Raw genomic sequence first — 21,301 nt, 5'->3', positions numbered from 1 at the left:
ATTAAACCTGTTGGACTATAACCTGGTGTTGTGTGATGTTTAACTTTGTATACCCCAGTCCAACATCGGCATCTCCAAATCAGGTAAAAACAAGGACTGCAGATGCTGGAAACCAGATTCTGGATTAGAGTGGTGCTGGAAAAACACAGCAGTTCAGGCAGCATCCAAGGATTTTCCTGCTCCTCGGATGCTGTTTGAACTGCTGTGCTTTTCCAGCACCACTCTAATCCAGAATCTGGTTTCCAGCATCTGCAGTCCTTGTTTTTACCTTGGTCTAAAAGTCCTCTGCTTAATTGTTAATTATTTAACTCCTACACATTTGGTGGTACAGAACTTCAGCACTGCTGAAAAAAGACACAATTCCTTGAAGTTTTTTATCTTGCACCCTTTATCAATACAAAGGGAAACACCGGTTTAGACTCTAGGAGTAGTGTCCATTGGATAACAAGTAGCAATGCCTCTATGAATCAGAGTCCACTTGCTAACCAATCAGCGCCCTGCTCAGCTGGTGTGTAAAATGTTTTCCCACTTTTCATTGATATTCATGCAAACGGTCCTGATGAGTATAAGATAAAAAGTCTTGATAAAATGGGCCTTTTTTTCAGGGCTATTCAGGTCAACTCCAGCTTGTCACTCCTGCCTCCAGCTCACCATCTTCCCTGATTCACTGCTTCATTCCAAGTTCTCATCTCCCTTGTGCACATCGGATTGTTAAAATCCTTGTGTTCCAGGTCCACCCACAGAGCTCCGAGCCCCTCACAAACTACCCACTGGCTCACAGCTCAAGCTCCATAAGTGTCAGATTCTTTCCCCCATCACCGTCCCATTGCAGCGATCCCATCCTCCTTATCTCTCTCCCTCCCTCTTTTCCACACTCCCACCTTCCCTCCCTCTTTCCCACCCTCCCAGTCTCCCACCCACTCCCCCTCTTTCTTCCCAACTCCCTCTCTTCTTCCTGCCCCCTCTATCTTCCTGCAATGTCATTGGGTGAGCTGCCAGCCAATCAGTTGTTGTCACATGATTTGGCCATTCACATGATGAGGGATCAGGCACCAATGGAAATTCAGTTACAGGTGGCATTGCAGCTTTACAAAGCATTGACTGGCAGAGCACGGGATAGTTTTCACAAGATGGCGGGGGGGGGTGATAATAATCACGTGTGGGGTTAGCTTCGAGCAAAGTTCACAGAATCGCTGAAGTGTTACAGCACAGAGGGAGGCCAATCAGCCCCTCTGCCTACACTAGCTCATTATTAGGGCACTGTTACCCAGTGCCAATTTCCTTCCGTCTCCTCATACCATTACAGGTTATTTTTCTCCAAATAATCTTCCATTGCTCTCCTGAATGCCTCCTGAGAGTCTGACCTCAGGCTCGGAGCTTTGTTACATCTATCCTCTGTCCCTCCCTGACAAACGCTGGTCCCCATTTCCTCAGCCTTTCTCTAACTTTCCGAATCTGATCTCATGGGAACCCTTCGCGTCCCCCACTGTCCTATTTGGTTCAAATCCCTCCCTACAGCCAGAGTTTTACATCTCACCAGAGCACTGCTCCCAGCATAACCCAGGTGAAGACTGTCCCGGTTGAACAGCTCCCTCTTTCTCAAGCACTGGCGTCAGCGTCCCAGGAATTGAAACCTACACCAATCATGGAGACAGCTGTCAACCACCCAAGCTGTATCCTGTGTTAATCACTCAGAGATTATTACTTTTGAGGTGTTGCTTTTTAATTTAGCTCTTGGGGCTCATCGTCCCTCAGCAGAACTTGTTAGTTTACTTAACACTGCCTGTGGCACTGGGTGACATAATGCCACAATAACTGGATCATTCCCTCCTGCTCCCAGCTTATCTCCAGCCCCGAGGAAATGTCCTTATCCTTGCCACTGAGGAAGGGATCCAGGTTTTCGTTTTCAGAGAACTGCACCTTTAAGGATACTATCCTCCTCTCCAGCTCCACTCTGATTCTACCCCTCCCACCCAGAATGGCCTCCTGCAGCACAAAGCCTCACTTAGTTTGTTCATCTGTCCTGCCACCATGGTACTCATCTTCACAAGCAACAATCCAAACATGCGGAGGCACGGTGGCTAGCACAGTGGTTAGCACCACTGCCTCACAGTGCCAGGGAACCGGGTTCGATTCCAGCCTCGGGTGACTGTCTGTGTGGAGTTTGCACGTTCTCCCTGTGTCTGCCTGGCTCTCCTCTGGGTGCTCTGGTTTCCTCCCACAGTCCAAAGCTGTGCTGGTTAGGGTGGATTGGCCATGGGAAATGCAGTGGTCATAGGTAGGGGACTGAAATGCTTCTCAGAGGGGCGGTGTGGCCTGGTTGGGCTGAATAGCCTGCTTCCACACAATAGGGATTCTGAATCTACCAGGCCCCCTGTTCGAGCTCAGACCCACTAGCCCAGCTTCCCCTGTTGCACAGAGAACTCCCGTCAAATTATCCGAGTTTCCAGATAAGCAGGGAGATGGAAACAGCTCAATAGCTAAACAAAGACAATGAGAGTGAAAAAAAACTACAGAGGAAAATCATCTCCTAACAGCGGGGGCAGCCAAATGATTGGAAAGTGGAATGACACAAAAACAGCACAGATTAAAAGCAACTGCCCAGTGGGGACTCTCTGTATTAACACACTACATCCGTAAATATTCAGAAATAAAACCATTGCAGAGGTCCCCAAGCAATTAATCCCCTTCGTAGATTTCCCATCAGTCACAGGTCACCAATGTGTGCCCACACGATGAAAGGGGAAACAGAGTAAGGTCACAGTATCTCGGGCCCCTCTTGTAGTGAAGAATTCAAATTAACATTTTGCTGAAATTTTAATACAGCTCTTTCACACTTGTTTCAGAACCCTCCGTTAATCCTCACCCTGCCTGCTTGCTGGAGAATGTGCCTCCGGGTTAGTTGATACAGTTGGCTTTTGTTGAGAGATTGAGATTGATTGCTATAGGCATGGAGAAAGTTGATGTATCTTTGGGGCTGGTCTCAAATGGCCTTGGATACTTCTTGTCATGAAACATCCATATTTTGATTCTCTGTAGTATGTGTAAATAGATCGTTGTGTTGTGTCCAGGATAAAGAGATGGCGCCTTTTCAGTCTTACTGCTTGTAAGTGATAACGGCCAATGTCAAACCCAGACTGTTGACCAGGGGCAAGCAGATCCAGTGTTTTTTTAACTGAGCTTATAACTGGGAACAGTGTAAAGATGCAGATAGAGTCAGACAGTCATAGAGATGTACAGCATGGAAACAGACCCTTCCGTCCAGCTCCTCTATGCCACCCAGATTCCTAACCTAATCTAGTCCCATTTGCCAGCATTTGTCCCATATCCCTCCAAACCTTCCTATTCATATACCCATCCAGATGCCTTTTAAATGCTGTAATTGTGATGAAGTCAAAGATCAGGAGATCGGGTTTAGCTGGCTGGAATGTGGAATGTTTGCCAATAAATATACAGAGCTTCACTGAATGTTTATCAGAGCATTGCTTTAACCTTGCAGTTGGCTGTGTGTTTGTTTAGTTGATTAACCATTAATAAATCTACAAGTGCTTAACCCCGTCTCAAATTCACTCTTTGATAAATAAGTACTCTTTGCTTACACTCCATCAATAACAGAAAAAAGGATATCTTGTCAACACTTTCAAATTGAAAATAGCATGTTTTGAAACACGTATCGTGGTGTATAATAGCCAATCAAGGTGTTCTGGGGTTTATATGTAACAATAACAGTGTTACAAGCTGGAATCGAAACAAATGGATTTCCTGAGGGACGTCAGGATTAAATTTTATCCCACGTACTTGAACTGCAGGTGGTCCTTGGCGCTCCTGGTCTTAGCCATAAAACGTTCAGCCAACTTCTCCAGGTTCTTCGAGTAGTCCATCTCGATCTCGGATTTTTTCCGGAAGAAGTCCTGCAGATCCTGGAGGAGCTGCACCCTGGCCTCCGACTGCTGGTCCAGGCATTTCAGCTGTTCCAGGAGCTGAGCTCGGATTTCTGCAGCAACACAAGAGAAAGAGGTCAGGGAGTGAGCGACAGCCAGCCCAGTCACTCTGCTCGCTCTCGTCTCAGCTCTCCTCCCCCTTCCCAAACACGTTACAGTTAATAAGGCAGCATGGGCCCAATGGCTCCACCATGTCAGTGTTGACACAGACCCCACACTGGCTGCATCCCCCAGCTCCCTCCTGTCCCACAACCTGCAGCATGTTATTAAACAGGGAGATACACAACAACCTCAATTGAGGCACAACAACAGAAATTGCTGGTGAAACTCAACAGGTCTGGCAGCAGCTGTGGAGAGAGAAGTGAGAGACCTGGAACAAGGGTCACTGGACTTGAAATACTGACTGTGCTTTCTCTCCACAGATACTGCCAGACCCGCTGTGTTTCACCAGCGATTTTTACTTTAATTTCATTTCCAGCATCCACACTTCTGTATTTTGTTTTAAACATAATTAAGGGTTGACTGAATGGAGCCAGGAACTACAGGCTACATATTACTGTTATGTTGCCAGCTGATGGTATGTCTAGATACAGCAGGTCCCAGTGTGAAATCTGGCTTGATAGATCATATTTTGTTTGCCTTTCCCTTGTGTAGTAAACTTCTTTTTTATTCTTAACTCCAGATCCCTGTTACATTGCCACTTCACCGAAAACAACAACAAAAAATCATCTGTCGAGCTAGATGTCATCTTGGGATTTGACTTGTCCAGTCATAATGTCAGCTGAGATCATAACTCACAGTCTTTCCCATGAACTTACATCAAATCCTCAGGATCAGTTGCAGTTGGACCAGACGGACAGGAAACCAAGCAGGCAAAGGAAAAAAACTTGACCATCATGTAAATCAGAGGCAGCCAACTAAACATCTCAGAGCACAAAAAACCCAGTCCACCATTGGCCACACCAGGCAATATCGTTTTCCATCTCTGAGCACAAGTTTAATTTGCTCTGATCTCGGAGGCCAATGGGAAGTCTCCCTAATGATCTCCCTTCCCTCTGGATGACTTCAGTTAAGCACAACTTGTAGATTACATCTTTACGATAACAATAACATCTCATTAGTTTCTTCTCTTTCAAGTCTGAAGTAGCGATCTCCTGGGGCACACAGACCAGGGAGTAGCCTGTTTCCAGGCCTTGGTTAGAGTTTGGATGGAAAACCAATTAATGACTTAAGGTGGGGCAAGTGATTTATTAAGCCAACCTCCCTCTGCATAGTATTCAGTAAGCTTTCTGAATATTCTCTGAAACACAGACAGGAAATCTTCATAAATATTAAATTAACAGAAAGTGAATAATCTCCAACCAGGAATCTGCTTCATGTTTGAGATTAATGTTGAGGTAGCAACAAGTACATCTGCTTTTACAAAACTCAAAGTTTTTAAAACAGCACACTCGAGCAGAATTTGATGAGAAGACTCTGGCTGGATACATCCAGCAGAATAAAAATAAACTCAGTTTGCTTCAGAGAAAACCTCAGGACAGCTGCTGGAAGCTGTGACGTGAGCTCCAGGGATTTGCTGATGACGGTGAAGCAGTGAAGGACGGACACAGCCTCTGCCGAACTGCGACGCGTTCCTGTCTCAGCAAATCTTCTCGAGCAGGCAACCACACTTTCCTGTCTCGAATCCCCGCACCAACAAGGCCTCTCCACTCACAACGATGCCTGAGAAACTGCTCAAGTCTTAAAGAGGCAAAGTGATCGTCATGAGAGAATGGAGCTTCCTGGATATAAATGTCCACTGCTTCTCCTGACTGCACTCAGCTTCACAGTCCCACTTTGGTTAAAACTCGGCATATGGCAAGTCATCGATTCGTGAGAGAAATCAGCTCCACAGCCTCGACACCTCTCTCTGGAATTTTTCTTTCGCTCCTATTTCACATTCCATCACTGAATCATCTGCAGCAAATCATTTCCTATCTGCACTCCCTTCACAAACTACCTCCTTTTCACAAGGTGATGGGTTCTTTTCCTTAATTCATTCACGGGATCAGGGTGTCACTGGCCAGGTGGCATTTAATGCCCATCCCTAATTACCCAGAGGGCAGCTAAGAGTCAACCACATTGCTGTAGGTCTGGAGTCACATGTAGGCCAGACCAGATAAGGATGGCAGCTTCCTTCCCTATGGGACATTAGTGACCCAGATGGGGTTTTCCTGATAATTGACAGTGGTTATGTGGTTGCCATTATTCCAAATTTTTTATATATTTCAAATTTCACCAACGCCATGCTAGGATTCCAACCTACGAACCTCAGGATTGCTAATCTAACGAGAAATTTGTTGTTAGGGTCAGAGATCAGAATGCCAACATGAACTCGATTGGGTGAGCTCATTCTTAGCCACAAAGCGAGTCTATTTCTAACTGAACCAACCACTTTAGTTATTTATTGGACATGGGCTTCACTAACATTTACTGCCCATCCCCAATTGCCCAGAGAGCAGTTCAGAGTAAACTACATTGCTGTGGGTCTGGAGTTACATGGAGGCCAGACCAGGGAAGGATGGCAGTTTCCTTCCCTAACGGACATCAGTGAACCAGATGGGTTTTTCCGACAATCAACAATGGATTCATGGTCATCATTTGACTCTTAATCTCAGATACTTAATTTGAATTCCACCATCTGCCGTGGATTTGAACCTGGGTTGTCAGAACATTCCCTGGGTCCTTGGGTTAACAATCCAGCAATAATACCACCAGACCATTGCTTTCCTTCTTGCCAATTTGCAGATCCTAGTGTCTCTCACTGAAATGCCCTTTCTTTGTCATGTTGACTAATTGAGCACGAGGGGCCTCATATTGAATTGCATGCTCCTCTCGGCCAGCACACAAACACAACTATCAGCCGTGTCAACACTCTCTGACCGACAGTGTGCCCTGAACCCACCGATCAATCACCCACTGTACTCAAACAGAAAAATAACAAAAGGAGAAAGCCATTGACCAATGAGAAACATACTCTCCATAAGCTCATCCTGATGTCTGAACGTCCCATTGAACTATGAGGTAGCATCACCAGAACATCTTTCCAAAATGAGGGAATAAATGAGCATTAACCACAATCTAGGAACAAAAAAAAGGATTAAACACCTTCAGGAGAGTCTGAACTCTGATAGTGAGTCGAAATCTTTCCTTTCAGGAGGAGGCCATTCAGTCTATCTTTCCCATGCCAGCTCACTGCAAGAGCTGCCTAATCCATGCCCCTGTGCATCTTCCCATAACCTTCCAAACATTTGGCTGGGAGTGGGGAATGTGGGGGAATGTAGTGGCAATGATCCATTATCCATTACTGCTCCACAGATGCTGCCTGAACTGCTGTGCTTTTCCAGCACCACTAATCCAGAATCATTATCCAGAATCCCAGGATCATAAAGAACAAAGAACATTATAACACAGGAACAGGCCGTTCGACCCACCAACACTGTGCTGACCAAAACCCTTTTGCCTCTATACAGTCCATATCCCTCTACTCCCTGTCTATTCATGTGTCTGTCATGATGCCTCCTCTGGTAACCCATTCCAGGCACCTATCACCCTCTTCTCAAATCTCCTTTAAACTTACCCCCTTTTACCTTAACCCTATGTCATATAGTAGTTGACATTTCTACTCTGGGAAAAGGAACTATCCATGCCCCTCATAATTTTGTAAACTCTATCAGGTCGCCCCACTGCCTTCGACGTTCAAGTGAAAACAAACCAAGTTTGTCCAATCTCTCCTCATAACTAATACCCTCCAAACTGGGTACCATCCTGGTAACCGTGCCTGTACCCCCTCCAAACACTCCACATCCTTCTGTGGCGAGCAGAACTCAACACAATATTCCAAATGTGGCCTAGCTGAACGTCTATACAGCTGCAACATGACTTGCCAACCTTTACTCCATGCCCCGACTGATGAGGGGAAGCATGCCAGGTGCCTTCTTGATCACCGTATCCATGTCTGTTGCTACTTTCAGGGAGCTGTGGGCCTAGATCCCTCCGTATGGCCATGTCCCTCCTGCATTAGATCTTCTAAAATGCATCACTTTGGACTTGTCTGGATTAAACTTCATCTGCTATTTCTTCACCCAAGTCTCCAGTCTGTCCATATCTTGCTGTATCCTCAGACAATCCTCCTCACTACCTGCAGCTCCCCCAATCTTTGTGTTATCCACAAACTTACTAATCAGGCCACATACATTCTCCTCTAGATCATTATATTACAAACAACAGCACTGATCCCTGTGGAACACCAACGGCCACGGATCTCCAGTCAGAAAAACACCCTTCCACCACTACACTCTGTCTTCCATGACTAAGCCATAATTCTGTATCCATCTTCCCAGCTCACTGCAGAGCCCATGTGACTTCCCTTCTGTATCAGTCTGCATGAGGAACCTTGTCAAAGGCTTTGCTAAAGTCCACACAAACAACACCCACTGTCCTACCCTCCTCAGACATCTTTGGCACTTTCTCAAAAAATGGCATCAATTTGAGACATGACTTCCTTCGCTCAAAGCTATGCTGCCTATTGCTAATAAGTCCGCATTTTTCCAAATGTCAACAAGTCCTGCCCCTAAGAACCTTCTCCAATAATTTCCCAACCACTGACGTAAGGCTCACTGGCCTGTAATTTTCCAGATTATCCGTGCTTCTTAAACAAAGTAACAACATTGGCTATTCTTCAATCCTCTGGGACATTGTTTGTATCCTCTTTAGTCGCAGGCATTCACAAGAGTTTCATACAAGGCCCCAGCAATTTATTCCCTCATCTCTCTCAGTGTTCTAGGATAGTTCCCATCAAGTCCCTGGGAACTGGCTACCTTAATGTTTTTCAAAACACCCACCATCTCCTCCTCCTTTATATCAACATATGCCCTCCCGGGACTCATCATCCACCATGTCCTTCTCCTTCATGAATACTGATGTAAAATATTTGTTATGGACCTCACCCACTTCCTCACCCCCACACATAAATCCCCTTCTTTGTCCAGGAGTGGACCTGCCCTTTCCATAGTTACCCTCTAGCTCCTTATATATGCATAAAAGACCTTGATTTCCATTAATCCTGTTTGCCAATGTCATTTCATGGCTCCTTTTAGCCCTCCTAACTCCTCGTTTAAGTAATTTAATGGTCTGTGGAACATGGGTTCCAATTGGTGGGCTGAATGGCCTCTTTCCATCCTGTCACTTTTCTCCGGCTTCTTTGGAATGCCAGAATGGCAAATGGTGCAATTTGAGTCGGATAATAATCCTGAACTTGGAGTTGTTAGCCTTGTAACAACCACAAAACCACTGTCAATCATGGTAAAAACCCATCTGATTCATTAACATCCTTCAGGGAAGGAAGCTGTCATCCGGACCTGGTCTGGGCTCCACAAGACTCCAGACCTAAAGTGATCTCACAAATATTTATAGACGCACTGTAGAAAGCAGCCCATCTGGATTTATCGCAGCGTGATACAGCAACCATTCTTCCCAACACCGCAAGAAACTGCAGAGAGTGAGAGAACACAGCCCAGTCCATCCCATAAACCAGCCTCCCATCCACCGACTCCGTCTACATTTCCCACTGCCTCGGGAAACAACCATCATCAAAGACCCCTCCCACCCCGGGTATACTCTCGTGCACTCTCTTCCATTGGGCAGAAGATATAAAGGTTTGTATACACGTATGAACAGATTGAAGAACAGCTTCTTCCCTGTGGTTATCAGACTACTGAATGGACCAATCAAATGTGAGTGCTGATCTCTCTCAGCACTCTCTCGGCAACTGGAATACTGCTCTGTTCTGTTACCCTGATGCACTGGGATTGTACAATCTGCCTGTAAAGCACATAAAACAACACTTTCCATTGTAGCTCGTTAATCGGGACAGTCACAAATCAAATTAAGCCAAATGTGGTTGTCTCTCTGAAATGACCTGGAGGGTCACTCAGTTTAGGGACAATGAATACCACCTTTGCCTGGAATGCCCACATTCCAAACAAGAATAAAGAAAAGAAACCTCGTTCTTCTGTCCTGGGTCAACCTTATTGGAATTCCTAATGGAATCAAATTCCATCACCTGTTCAAGTTAAGCATTCCAGATCTCGCCCCCATTCACCCAGTTTGAACAATTAATCTCTTTGACAATGAAAACTCCCAAAGCAACGTCAGATGCTATTATAACAGAATTAAATGAGAGGAAGAATACAGGGAGTCAGTATGAGCAAACTGCCAACACTGAGATTAACACAGAAACATATGCTCAAGAACTAAGTTTAGCTCCATCAGGAATTTCTAGTTTTGAGCTCTGCTCAGACTGAAGGGGCACTCCTTAAGGCCACTTCCCTGTTCTGTTTGGACACGTTTGCAGCTCTTGTTGTTGTAGTAAACAGGCTGTTTTGCAGTTTCTTGGCATATGTCCAAGCCTATGATTAGGAAAGGGATGGAAAACCACAGGACGTGGTGGAAATAGAGTCCTCGATAGGCAACTGAGGTGTGTCTGTGCGTGTCTGTCCATCTGTGTCCATGCCTGCATTTGATTTTATGTGCGTGTGTCTGTATGTGACTGTGTGTGTCAGTGTTTATGTGTGTGTCTGCTTGTGTCTTTGCATGTGTGTGTGTCTGTGTGTGTGTGTCTGTTTGTCTGTGTGCGTGTGTGTGTCTGTGCCCGTGTGTGTGTGTCTGTGTCTGTGAGTGTGTCTGTGCATGTGTGTGTGTCTGCGCGCATGTGTGTGTCTGTGCGTGTGTCTGTGCGTGTGTGTGTGTGCGTGTGTGTCTGTGTGTGTGTCTGTCTGTGCATGTGTGGTGTGTGTCTGTGTGTGTTTGTGCATGTGTGTGTGTCTGTGTCTGTGCGTGTGTGTGTCTGTGTCTGTGCGTGTGTGTGCATGTGTGTGTGTGTGTGTCTGTGCGTGTGTGTCTGTGCGTGTGTCTGTGTCTGTGCGTGTGTGTGTGTCTGTGCATGTGTGGTGTGTGTCTCTGTGTGTGTTTGTGCATGTGTGTGTGTGTCTGAGTCTGTGCGTGTGTGAGTGTGTCTGTGCATGTGTGTGTGTCTGTGCATGTGTGTGTCTGTGCGTGTGTGTGTGTGTCTGTGTCTGTGCGTGTGTGTGTCTGTGCATGTGTGGTGTGTGCATGTGTCTGTGCATGTGTGTGTGTCTGAGTCTCTGTATCTATGCGTGTGTGCGTGTTTGTCTATGCGTGTGTCTGCACGTGTGTGTGCCTGCGTGTGTGTGCCTGTGCGTGTGAGTCTGTGCATGTGTCTGTGTGTGTGTGTGTCTGTGCATGTGTGTGTGTCTGAGTCTCTGTATCTATGCGTGTGTGTGTCTATGTGTGTGTGTATCTGTGCATGTGTGTCTGTACGTGTGTGTGTCTGTGTGTGTGTGTCTGCGCGCGTGTGTCTGTGCGCGTGTGTGCGTGCGCATGTGTGTGCCTGCGTGTGTGTGTCTGTGCATGTGTGTGTGTGCATGTGTGTGTGTGCATGTGTGTGTGTGCATGTGTCTGAGTCTCTGTATCTATGCATGTGTGTGTATCTGTGTCTGTGCGTGTGTGTGTGTGTGTGTGTGTGTGTGTCTATGTGCACGTGTGTGTGTCTTTGCATGTGTGTGTGTCTGAGTCTCTGTATCTATGCGTGTGTGTGTCTATGTGTGTGTATCTGTGCATGTGTGTCTGTGCGTGTGTGTGTCTGTGCGTGTGTGTGTGTCTGAGTCTCTGTATCTATGCGTGTGTGTGTCTGTGCGTGTGTGTGTGTCTGAGTCTCTGTATCTATGCGTGTGTGTGTCTATGTGTGTGTGTATCTGTGCATGTGTGTCTGTGCGCGTGTGTGTGTGTGTGTGTGTGTCTGCGCGCGTGTGTGCGCGCGCATGTGTGTGTCTGTGCGTGTGTGTCTGTGCATGTGTGTCTGTGCATGTGTCTCTGTGCATGTGTGTCTGTGCATGTGTCTGAGTCTCTGTATCTATGCATGTGTGTGTATCTGTGTCTGTGCGTGTGTGTGTGTGTGTGTGTGTCTATGTGCATGTGTGTGTGTCTTTGCATGTGTGTGTGTCTTTGCGTCTGTGTGTGTCTGAGCATGTGTGTGCGTGTGTCTGTGCATATGTGTGTGTGTCTGTGCCTGTGTGTGCGTGTGTGTGTGTGCGCGCGCGCCTGTGTGTGTAGGGGGGGGCGCGGGGGAGGAGGATATGGGCACCTGAAGGCATTTCCCTTCCAGTTGATGGACAGTCTGTTATTCTTGGCAGCCTCAGCAATGCAGTGCTCTTTGCCCCAGGGTTTTCCATTGTGTGCACATTTCTATATTACAGTATTCCTGAAATATGTTGCAGCAAGTCTCAAACTAATGCTTTGCAGCTCAAACCCAGGGCAAGAAGCACCTTCAGTTTGGCACAATGTCAGTTTTACTGAAAGAGGAGCAATAATGCAGAGGGAAGGCTAATGTGTCCAACAGCTGGAGAAGCAGCATCTGTTCTGGGAGGGACATTAAGGGTGTGTCTGTCCTGGATTCAGTGTAGAGGGAGCTTCTCTCTGTATCTAACCCCATGTTGAGCCTGTCCTGGGAGTGTTTGGTGGATTCAGTGTAGAGGGAGCTTCTCTCTGTATCTAGCCCCTCTAATAGTATACCTGAAAAATCAGAATCTACTCAAGCAGAGTGAGCGTGGCTCCATGACAGGAAACATTCAGTGTGATAAACCTATTCAAGTTTTTATGAGGAGGTCACAAGCAGAGTAGATAGAGGGGAACCAGCAGATGTGTTGCGTTTGGATTTTCAGAAGGTGTTTGACAACGTATCTCACAAAAGGTTAAGTTATGAGACAAGTACCCATGTTTTTGGAGATAGTAGTACATTAGTATTGATAGAGAATTAACAGGAAACAGAGAGTGCGGAAAAGGGGCTATTTTTCAGATTGATGACCTGTACCCAGTGGGGTCCCACAGGGATCAATGCTGGGACCACAACAGATTACAATATATATTAACGTCTTGCAGGAAAGAAGTGAAGGTACTGTGGCCAAATTTGCAGATGATATAAAAAATTGTTGGAAAGGCAGGTTGTCAACTCAAGAACTACAAACCTGCGTATCCAGAAAACCGACAAACACTGACCAAATACTTAACGTCACCAGCAACCATCCCAACACACACAAACGAAGCTGTATCAGAACACTATTCCAATGAGCCACCACACACTGCAGCACAGACGAACTTCGGAAAACAAGGAGAACTACCTATACAACGTATTCAAGAAGAACGGATACTCAAAAAATACAGTCCGCAGATTCCTCAAGAACAAACCACGACAAGCAGACCAAACACAGCCAGAAACCCTAACCACCTTACCATACATCAAAGAAGTTTCAGAAATGACAGCCAGACTACTAAGACCCCTCGGAATCCTAATAGCAGACAAACCCACCAACACTCTCAAACAAAAACTAATAAACTTAAAAGACCCAGTACAACGCATGGACAAAACCAACGTCATCCACAAAATTCCATGCAAGGACTGCCACAAACACTATGTAGGACAGTCAGGAAGAAAGTTAGCCACCAGGATACACGAACACCAGCTAGCCGCAAAAAGACACTACCCTCTCTCCCTCGTAGCCCTACACACGAATGAAAAAAGCCACCATTTTCACTGGGACAACACATCTATCCGGGGACAGGCTAAGCAAAGACATGCCAGAGAATTCCTAGAGGCCTGGCACTCCAACCACAACGCCATAAACAAACACATAGATCTAGATACCATCTGTCAACCCCACAGAAAATGAACAGGAAATGACATCACCACAAACCCCAGGAACCCCATCCAGGACAACATATAAATAGAAAGCAGGAGACAACAGCTTCGCTTCACTTGGAGGTCGCCACTGATGATGTTACCCAGCCAGGTAATGAAACGTCTGGATATCAAACCTACAGCTCAGCGAGCAAACCTACACCCTAAACCTCAACCTGAGCTACAAACCTTCACAAACCTTGCAAGGATGAGATAGAGCTGAAAATGTGTTGCTGGAAAAGCGCAGCAGGTCAGGCAGCATCCAAGGAACAGGAGATTCGACGTTTCGGGCATAAGTCCTGAAGAAGGGCTTATGCACGAAACGTCGAATTTCCTGCTCCTTGGATGCTGCCTGACCTGCTGCGCTTTTCCAGCATAACATTTTCAGCTCTGATCTCCAGCATCTGCAGACCTCAATTTCTTCTCAAGGATGAGATAGATTCTTGATCAGTTCGAGAATCGAGGGGAAAGGGCCGGAAAGTGGATGTCAGGAATGTCGGATCAACCCTGATCCTATTGAATGGCTGAGCAGGCTCAAGGGGCCGAATGGCCTCCTCCTATTCCTGTTTCCTAGGGTCTAGCCCAGCGTGCAAAGTGTCAGTAACAGTTGACAAATAATACATCCTCTGACTTTGAGAAGTATGACTTCATGAAGCCATGTTTTCACTGTTTCCAGCAATAACCATGTGGTATTATTGAGTGGCATTGAGTGAAATGGTATTGATGACAGTCAGTGTATTCTTGCCATCGTCAGCACTGAGCTGTGAATCCTGGAGTGGCCATGTGCTTCTGCCTGCCCCCCTCCTCAGCAGCAGGGTTCACTCTCACTGACCCCCAGAGGCAGCTCATAGAATCAGACAGCAGAGGAGAGGCCCTTTGGCCCATTGAGTCTGCACCAACAAAGACTGGGTGGTGCTGGAAAAGCACAGCAGGTCAGGCAGCATCCGAGGAGCAGGAAAATTGACGAAAAGCCCTGATGAAGGGCTTTTGCCCGAAATGTCAATTTTCCTGCTCCTCGGATGCTGCCTGACCTGCTGTGCTTTTCCAGCACCACTCTGATCTAAACTCTGGTTTCCAGCATCTGCAGTCCTCATTTTTGCCTACCAACAAAGACTGCTCCAGTCCTACTTCCCAGCTCGTGGTCCACTGTTTTGTTATGTTGTGACATGTCAAGTGCTCATCTACATATATTTTTAAAGGTTGTGGTGTTCCCTGTCCCAACCTGTATCCTTCCAGGCACCAAACACCTTCGGAAATGGTCAGTCTCAACCCCAAGTCAAAGCAAATAGAATTGGCAACTTGAACAACTCCGTCCACTGAACCACAGCAAGCAGGGCAGCAAATCTCTCAACAAATCTAATACAATCAGTGAATCAGACTAAAAATCCAAGCTCAGGAACATCGAGATTTCACCACAAGACTCAAGAATTCATCTCACAATCAACCCAGTTTCCAACCTTTCACTGACAGTAAAATGTCCCTTTGCAAAGATTGTTATGATATTGGGAATTACAAACAAAACTGCCTTTTACCAGGATCAGAACATAACACAGGAAGGAGCCACTCAACCCATCTTTCCTGTACTGACTCTGACAAACGTATCCAATCAGTCTCGCTTGACCCAATCTGTTTGCACCAGACCCCTGCAGTGTCCTTATTTTCAAGAATTTACCTTTTCTTTCCATTTTGTAAGTTACCTTTGAATCTGCTCACACTATCCTTTCTGGTCGCTACCCTTCTTGTTAAAAATATCAAGTTTTAAATACCTTTACAAAGACGTATGTACACGGTCTTTATCGCAGAGTGTTTCATTCTCTCTCGTGTCTTCACAAAAATAAAACTGCTGTCACCACAACTCAGACACGAGATCTAAAGAGGACAGCCTGATGCACCGTGACCCAACATGGTATTAGTCCCTCCCCCAGATCCACGGTGAGGAGCAATATTCCCGATTTCAGTTTCAACTTCCTCAATCAGGCAACCAGTTGGTAGAGACTGAGATGTACAAAGTGAGATGAAACTACATCTGTGCAACAAAATCTCAGATCAGCCACAATGCCCAGCAGTCAGCTGTCTCCTACTCAAAAGCAAAGTAGGCAAGTTATAAAAAATCCAACTTCCCCCATTCTCAAAAATCACTGGGAAAAATATATAGCCTCAAAAGGGGAACTTAAGGAATCTCCCCCATTATAAAGGAATGTCCCTAATCAAACAAGAACAAGTGGCTAAAGATGTAGCTATTAGGGTGAGGGAAGCATCCCAAATGGTCTCGCGACTAAACATAGCGTTGTTCTAAATTTAAAACTGCCCCTTGACCAAACCTCTCTGCTTCTTCCATAAGCCAGGTACAGACTCCCCTATCCTCATCGGTCTGAACTTGAGCGTGAGGTTGGACAAGCTAAGACTTCTGTCTTAAGAGCAGAGGAGGCTGAAGGGGAATGTTATAGAGGTGTATAAGATCATGAGAGGCATGGGTAGGGTGAATGCACTCAGTCTTTTTCCCAGGGTTGGGGAATCGGTGTCTAGAGGGCGTCAGTTTAAGGTTAGAGGGGAAAGAATAAAAGGGAACCCAAGGGGCAACCTTTTTTACACAGAGGGTGGTACACATATGGAATGAGCTGCCAGTGGAAGTGGTTGAGGAGGGTACATTAACAACATTTAAAAGGCAGTTGCAAAGGATTAGAAAGATATGGACCAAATGCAGGGAAATGGGGTTAGTGTGGATCGGTTTGGGCTAAAGGGCCTGTAGGATTGTATGACTCTCTATTCTGGGATGTTCCCATCCTTTCTCAATGTTTTAGAAAAACTGGAAGCTGGACTGGAGAAATTCCAACAGGGAATTAGGAAAGGCATTAGCTAGACAGAATAGCCTCATTGAAAGACCAGGCAGTGGAAGGGGAGGTTCTTGCCGAATGGGGTCAACCTTTTGAGCAGAGTATGGAAGTTAGTAGATGAACGATAGAGAGATAATTTAACTTTGTCAAATGGTGAATGTGGAGATAGGTTAAGACAGCAAACTCAAATGGGATTTTGCTTGATTATTTAGCAGAGCTGATGACTAACAGGGATGGGCACAAGTAATATCTGGGATTTTACCATGTTTGAGACCAAAATGGCCTTTTCCAATCTTGTGCACCCTCACCTTTCCCTGTGACCCTGAAGCATCAGGACAAGACCTCTGTCTAACCCTCATGACTCATCGTTCAGCTTTGAGTCGTTGCCTTTCCCAGTTTGATCATTCAGAGACCCAGCAGCTCAGGCAGGAGGATGTTAAACAGGAAATGTTTTTAATCCTTAAAAAAAAGCCCAAGAGTCTACGATTCTTGTTCACGAGAGTCAAAACTGCGATAAATCAGAGTAATATACAATTCAAAGAATAGCAAGCCCAGTTTCTGATCTGAAGTGAAAGTAAATACTGAGGCTCGGCACTTGCTCACGATTCAAGTACATTGCATAGAGAGTGAAGGAGCTTCCATCTATACACAGCACTATCACATCCTCACGGTGCCCCAGTGCACTTCAGCAGGTAATGGAGTAGTTCCGAAGTGCAGATGGTGTTTAAACAGAGAAAGAGGGCAGTCAATCTTTGCGGACAAAACCCCATAAACAATAGATGAGATAAATGACAACTGTTGTATTAGGCACTTTGGCTGGGGGGAGGTGAGGAAGGGAGTGGATCAGGAGGCCAGAAACTGAGTAAATCCTGAGACATAAACCTGTCAGGATGGGACATGCTGTAAAGAAAAATAATCACTGCAAACTGAAAGCAGCAATACCTTCCTAATTAATGATTTGATCACCTCTATCTTTGCTGGTTCATACCAATCTGTTTATATCCTCTAACTTCCAATCCCATTCCCAGGGAGATACTTATCCTGTGTTGTTTTGAATCAGTTAATCCATCCCAGCAGGAACTGGATGGCTGTTTCACAGATTCACCATTCTGAGGACACGTTTCATTCGCTTCTAATCTCGATCTTTGGACTGATTTTCGTTCATTTCCTCACTCTCTGCACTGGCAGCTTCAGATAGAAACCAAGAAATAGCAACAGCTTTACTGTTAACACAGGGGGGAGAGGGAATGTGAGACAATTCAACACCAACTCCACATGGTAAGAGGCAATATCTCCATCAATCCTTCCTCCAGTAACCCGCATTCTTTGGTGTCTGGCTAGGATGGGGAGTGGGGAGAGTGAAAGGTAGTTCATTTGGAAAAGGGGCTGGAGGACCCCCAGGCTTGAGGAACTAGCAACCAAAATGCCCATTTACTTAAAGCCTTATCAAGCTATCAACAGATCTCAAAGACATCAGATCTACAGATTACTTTATGAAGAACTTAGGGGGAGCTTTCTAAAGAGTCTCAAGTCAGGAATTTGGTGTAACTGAGAATTCAGTGCACAGGTTCCGAATGATGTGTGTTTAATGGCTGCAATTAGTGGGCGGCATGGTGGCACAGTGGTTAGCACTGCTGTCTCACAGCGCCTGAGACCCGGGTTCAATTCCCGACTCAGGCGACTAACTGTGTGGAGTTTGCACGTTCTCCCCGTGTCTGCGTGGGTTTCCTTCAGGTGCTCCAGTTTCCTCCCACAGTCCAAAGATGTGCAGGTCAGGTGAATTGGCCATGCTAAATTGCACTGTAGTGTTAGGTAAGGGGTAAATGTAGGGGTATGGGTTGGTTGCGCTTCGGCGGGTCGGTGTGGACTTGTTGGGCCGAAGGGCCTGTTTCCACACTGTAAGTAATCTAATCTAATCTAACCAATCACACATGGAATCATAGTTTTTGTCTCTAAACTCAACTTGTTGTCACTTTACTCAATCAATGAGATTACAGAGATATGGATCCACAGATGATGCGCCATGACTGCAGTGGGTGGGAGTTTCTGGAGAGCACTGGGATTCCAGGCAACTATATGAGTGGCTCGAGCAACTTATTATTGAGCTGGAACCTGAGCTGTCCACATTGTGTGGCATCAGGAAAGAGGAGAGTTGTCAGACACTTTGATCCAGGAGGCAGTCACATGACTCAGTGAAGCAGGGAGTTGGTCAATGGTCAAGGACTGCAGCATGTGACCTTGAGAGAGGCAGGTGGAGCAGGGAGTGGTAAGGAACCTCAATGCTTGACCTTGACCAACTAACTCATGTGTGCATGAGAACATTGAATGGGGTGGAGGTGGGGTTTGAAAAGGACTCTGGTAATGGTAGGAGACAAGTCCAGTGAGGGGGTAGGCACTGTTCTCTAGAGCCACAATCAGGAACTTTAAAGGCTGTGTTGCCTGTGTCGCCTAGTGCCAGAGTTAAAGACATCATCGCCTGTCTGGATATGTTCATCACGGGGCTAGGAAAGTCTTCAGCTGCTGTGAATCACACAGGAACTGATGACCCAGGCAGAACAAGGAACCCTGAAAAGATTTGAGCGTTCAGGTTTAAACTAAACACTGAACCTAAAAGGCAATAATCTCTGGGTTGTTACCTGAGCCGCATAGATAATCATTAGCATCAGCAAGGCCTCAGGTCTCCCCTGACAGTGCCGCACTCCTGTAGTAAGCATTCTGCTGTTGGCCGAAATGATGGGGTTTGAAGCCACAACGCTCTGATTCAGGGTCTAGTGAGTCACCATTGAGTGAGTCAGAGCTGACAAACTCTCCAATAGCAGCACGCACAAAACTTGAGGGAAGCAATTGGCTTGAAATGTTGGTGCACAGTAACTCTCTTTGTACATGAAAGCGCAGCGATAGCTTATAAAAAGATCTGCGTGGGTGGGGTTACGACATAGAAATAGAGATGGACAGAGTTTCTAATCTCACTTTCCCCCCTCACCTTCCCCTTCCGTTGCCTTTATTTATTCACACAGGAACATCACTGGCTGGTCCAACATTTACTGTAGGCAAGGCCGTACTTGACCTTCCAACTTTCTTCTACAGCATTAACCCCAGCACTTTTCCACCTCTCTTCACTCCCAAAGAGTAACCTTGGACTCAAAACTCGGTTCCTCTCTCTCTACAGTTGCAGCCACACCCGCTACGGTTCTCTACCACTTTCTGTTTTTATTTCAGATTTCCAGGAAGCATATTACTTTGGCTTTGGTACAGGTAATTAGTAAAAACAACTAAGCAACCTTCACTACGTGGGTAGTACAGTGGCTCAGTGGTTAGCACTGCTGCCGCACAGCACCAGGGACCCAGGTTCAATTCCAGCCTCAGGCGACTGTCTGTGTGGAGTTTGCACATTCTCCCCGTGTCTGCGTCTGTGTGGGTTTGCTCCAGTTTCCTCCCACAGTCCAAAGATGTGCAGGTCAGGTGAATTGGTCATGCTAAATTGCCCATAGTGTTTGGTGCATTAGTCAGGGGTAAATATAGGGTAGGGGAAAATGGGTCTGATGGGTAACTCTTCGAAGGGTTGATGGAGACTTGTTGGGCTGAAGGGCCTGTTTCCACACTGTAGGAATCTAGCCTTTTATAGATACTAGGCACTTGTTAGTATCTGTTACACTAATTCTGCCTTTGGAGGAAACTCAGAAAAAACGTAAATTAAGAAAGTAGGGTGATTATAATTAGACACACCACACACCAGAGGGTTTACAAATGGTGCTAATTACACTAATCAGTGGGGACAGTGATGTGACCCACTCTGATAATTCCTCATGACGGAGAGGCACTGCTGGATGCGCTGATGAAATCATGGACCTGTTCAGGTAGATGTGAGAGATCTCGGCCTGAAACTGGAGGGACATCATTCTCCAGAATATCAAGAAAGAACAGTAACACACAAAACACATTCACTCAATGTCCAATCAGATTATATATCCATCAGGACAGCAAGGGAGGGAGAGGTGGAAATGAGGATTGGGAAACAGAAAACACTGAGGGGAGGAACATGGTAAGAGGAGGGTCAAGGAAGGGACTGGGGAAATAGGAGTCGAGAGTGTGGTGCTGGAAAGGCTGCCTACTTGTGGAACGTTTCAGAGAACACCTCTGGGACATCCGCACCAACCAATCCAACCACCCCGTGGCTGAACACTTTAACTCCCCCTCCCACTCTGCCAAGGACATGCAGGTCTTTGGCCTCCTCCATTGCCAGACCATGGCAACACGACGCCTGGAGGAAGAGTGCCTCATCTTCCGCCTAGGAACCCTCTAACCACAAGGGAAGAATGCAGATTTCTCCAATTTCCTCATTTCCCCTCTCCCCACCTTATCTCAGTCCCAACCCTCGGAACAGCACCGCCTTCTTGACCTGCAATCTTCTTCCTGACCTCTCCGCCCCCACCCCCTCTCCAGCCTATCACCTTCACCTTAACCTCCTTCCGCCTATCGCATTCCCAACGACCCTCCCCCAAGTCCCTCCTCCCTACCTTTTATCTTAGCCTGCTTGGCACACCTTCCTCATTCCTGAAGGGCTTATGACCGAAACATCGATTCTCCTGCTCCTTGGATGCTGCCTGATCTGCTGCGCTTTTCCAGCAACACATTTTTCAGCTCTGATCTCCAGCATCTGCAGTCCTCACTTTCTCCCTGTTCAGATGAGTGCCTCTTCTTGGGAAGACTCACTAATAGTTTATTATCTTCTA

At 46.2% G+C, this 21,301-nt stretch overlaps 1 protein-coding gene across 3 annotated transcripts in view; it reads right to left on the bottom strand.

Annotated features, from left to right (window-relative positions):
- The window catches only part of srgap2 (SLIT-ROBO Rho GTPase activating protein 2), a 230,400-nt gene that overhangs the window by 109,742 nt on the left and 99,357 nt on the right, over nt 1-21,301 (bottom strand). For 2 of the 3 annotated variants that reach the window (XM_060845267.1, XM_060845268.1), the window contains exon 3: nt 3,799-3,994. In XM_060845267.1, the coding sequence (XP_060701250.1) occupies nt 3,799-3,994 (196 nt within the window). Of the gene's footprint in view, nt 1-3,798; nt 3,995-15,500; nt 15,550-21,301 lie in introns of those variants that run through there. The other variant, XM_060845269.1, reaches the window with a different exon arrangement.

Source organism: Hemiscyllium ocellatum, chromosome 26, assembly GCF_020745735.1.
Source record: "Hemiscyllium ocellatum isolate sHemOce1 chromosome 26, sHemOce1.pat.X.cur, whole genome shotgun sequence".
In the NCBI taxonomy this organism is placed as follows: Eukaryota; Metazoa; Chordata; class Chondrichthyes; order Orectolobiformes; family Hemiscylliidae; genus Hemiscyllium; species Hemiscyllium ocellatum.
Note: the sequence above shows the minus strand (reverse complement) of the source record. Positions and strands in the feature narration are given on the sequence as shown.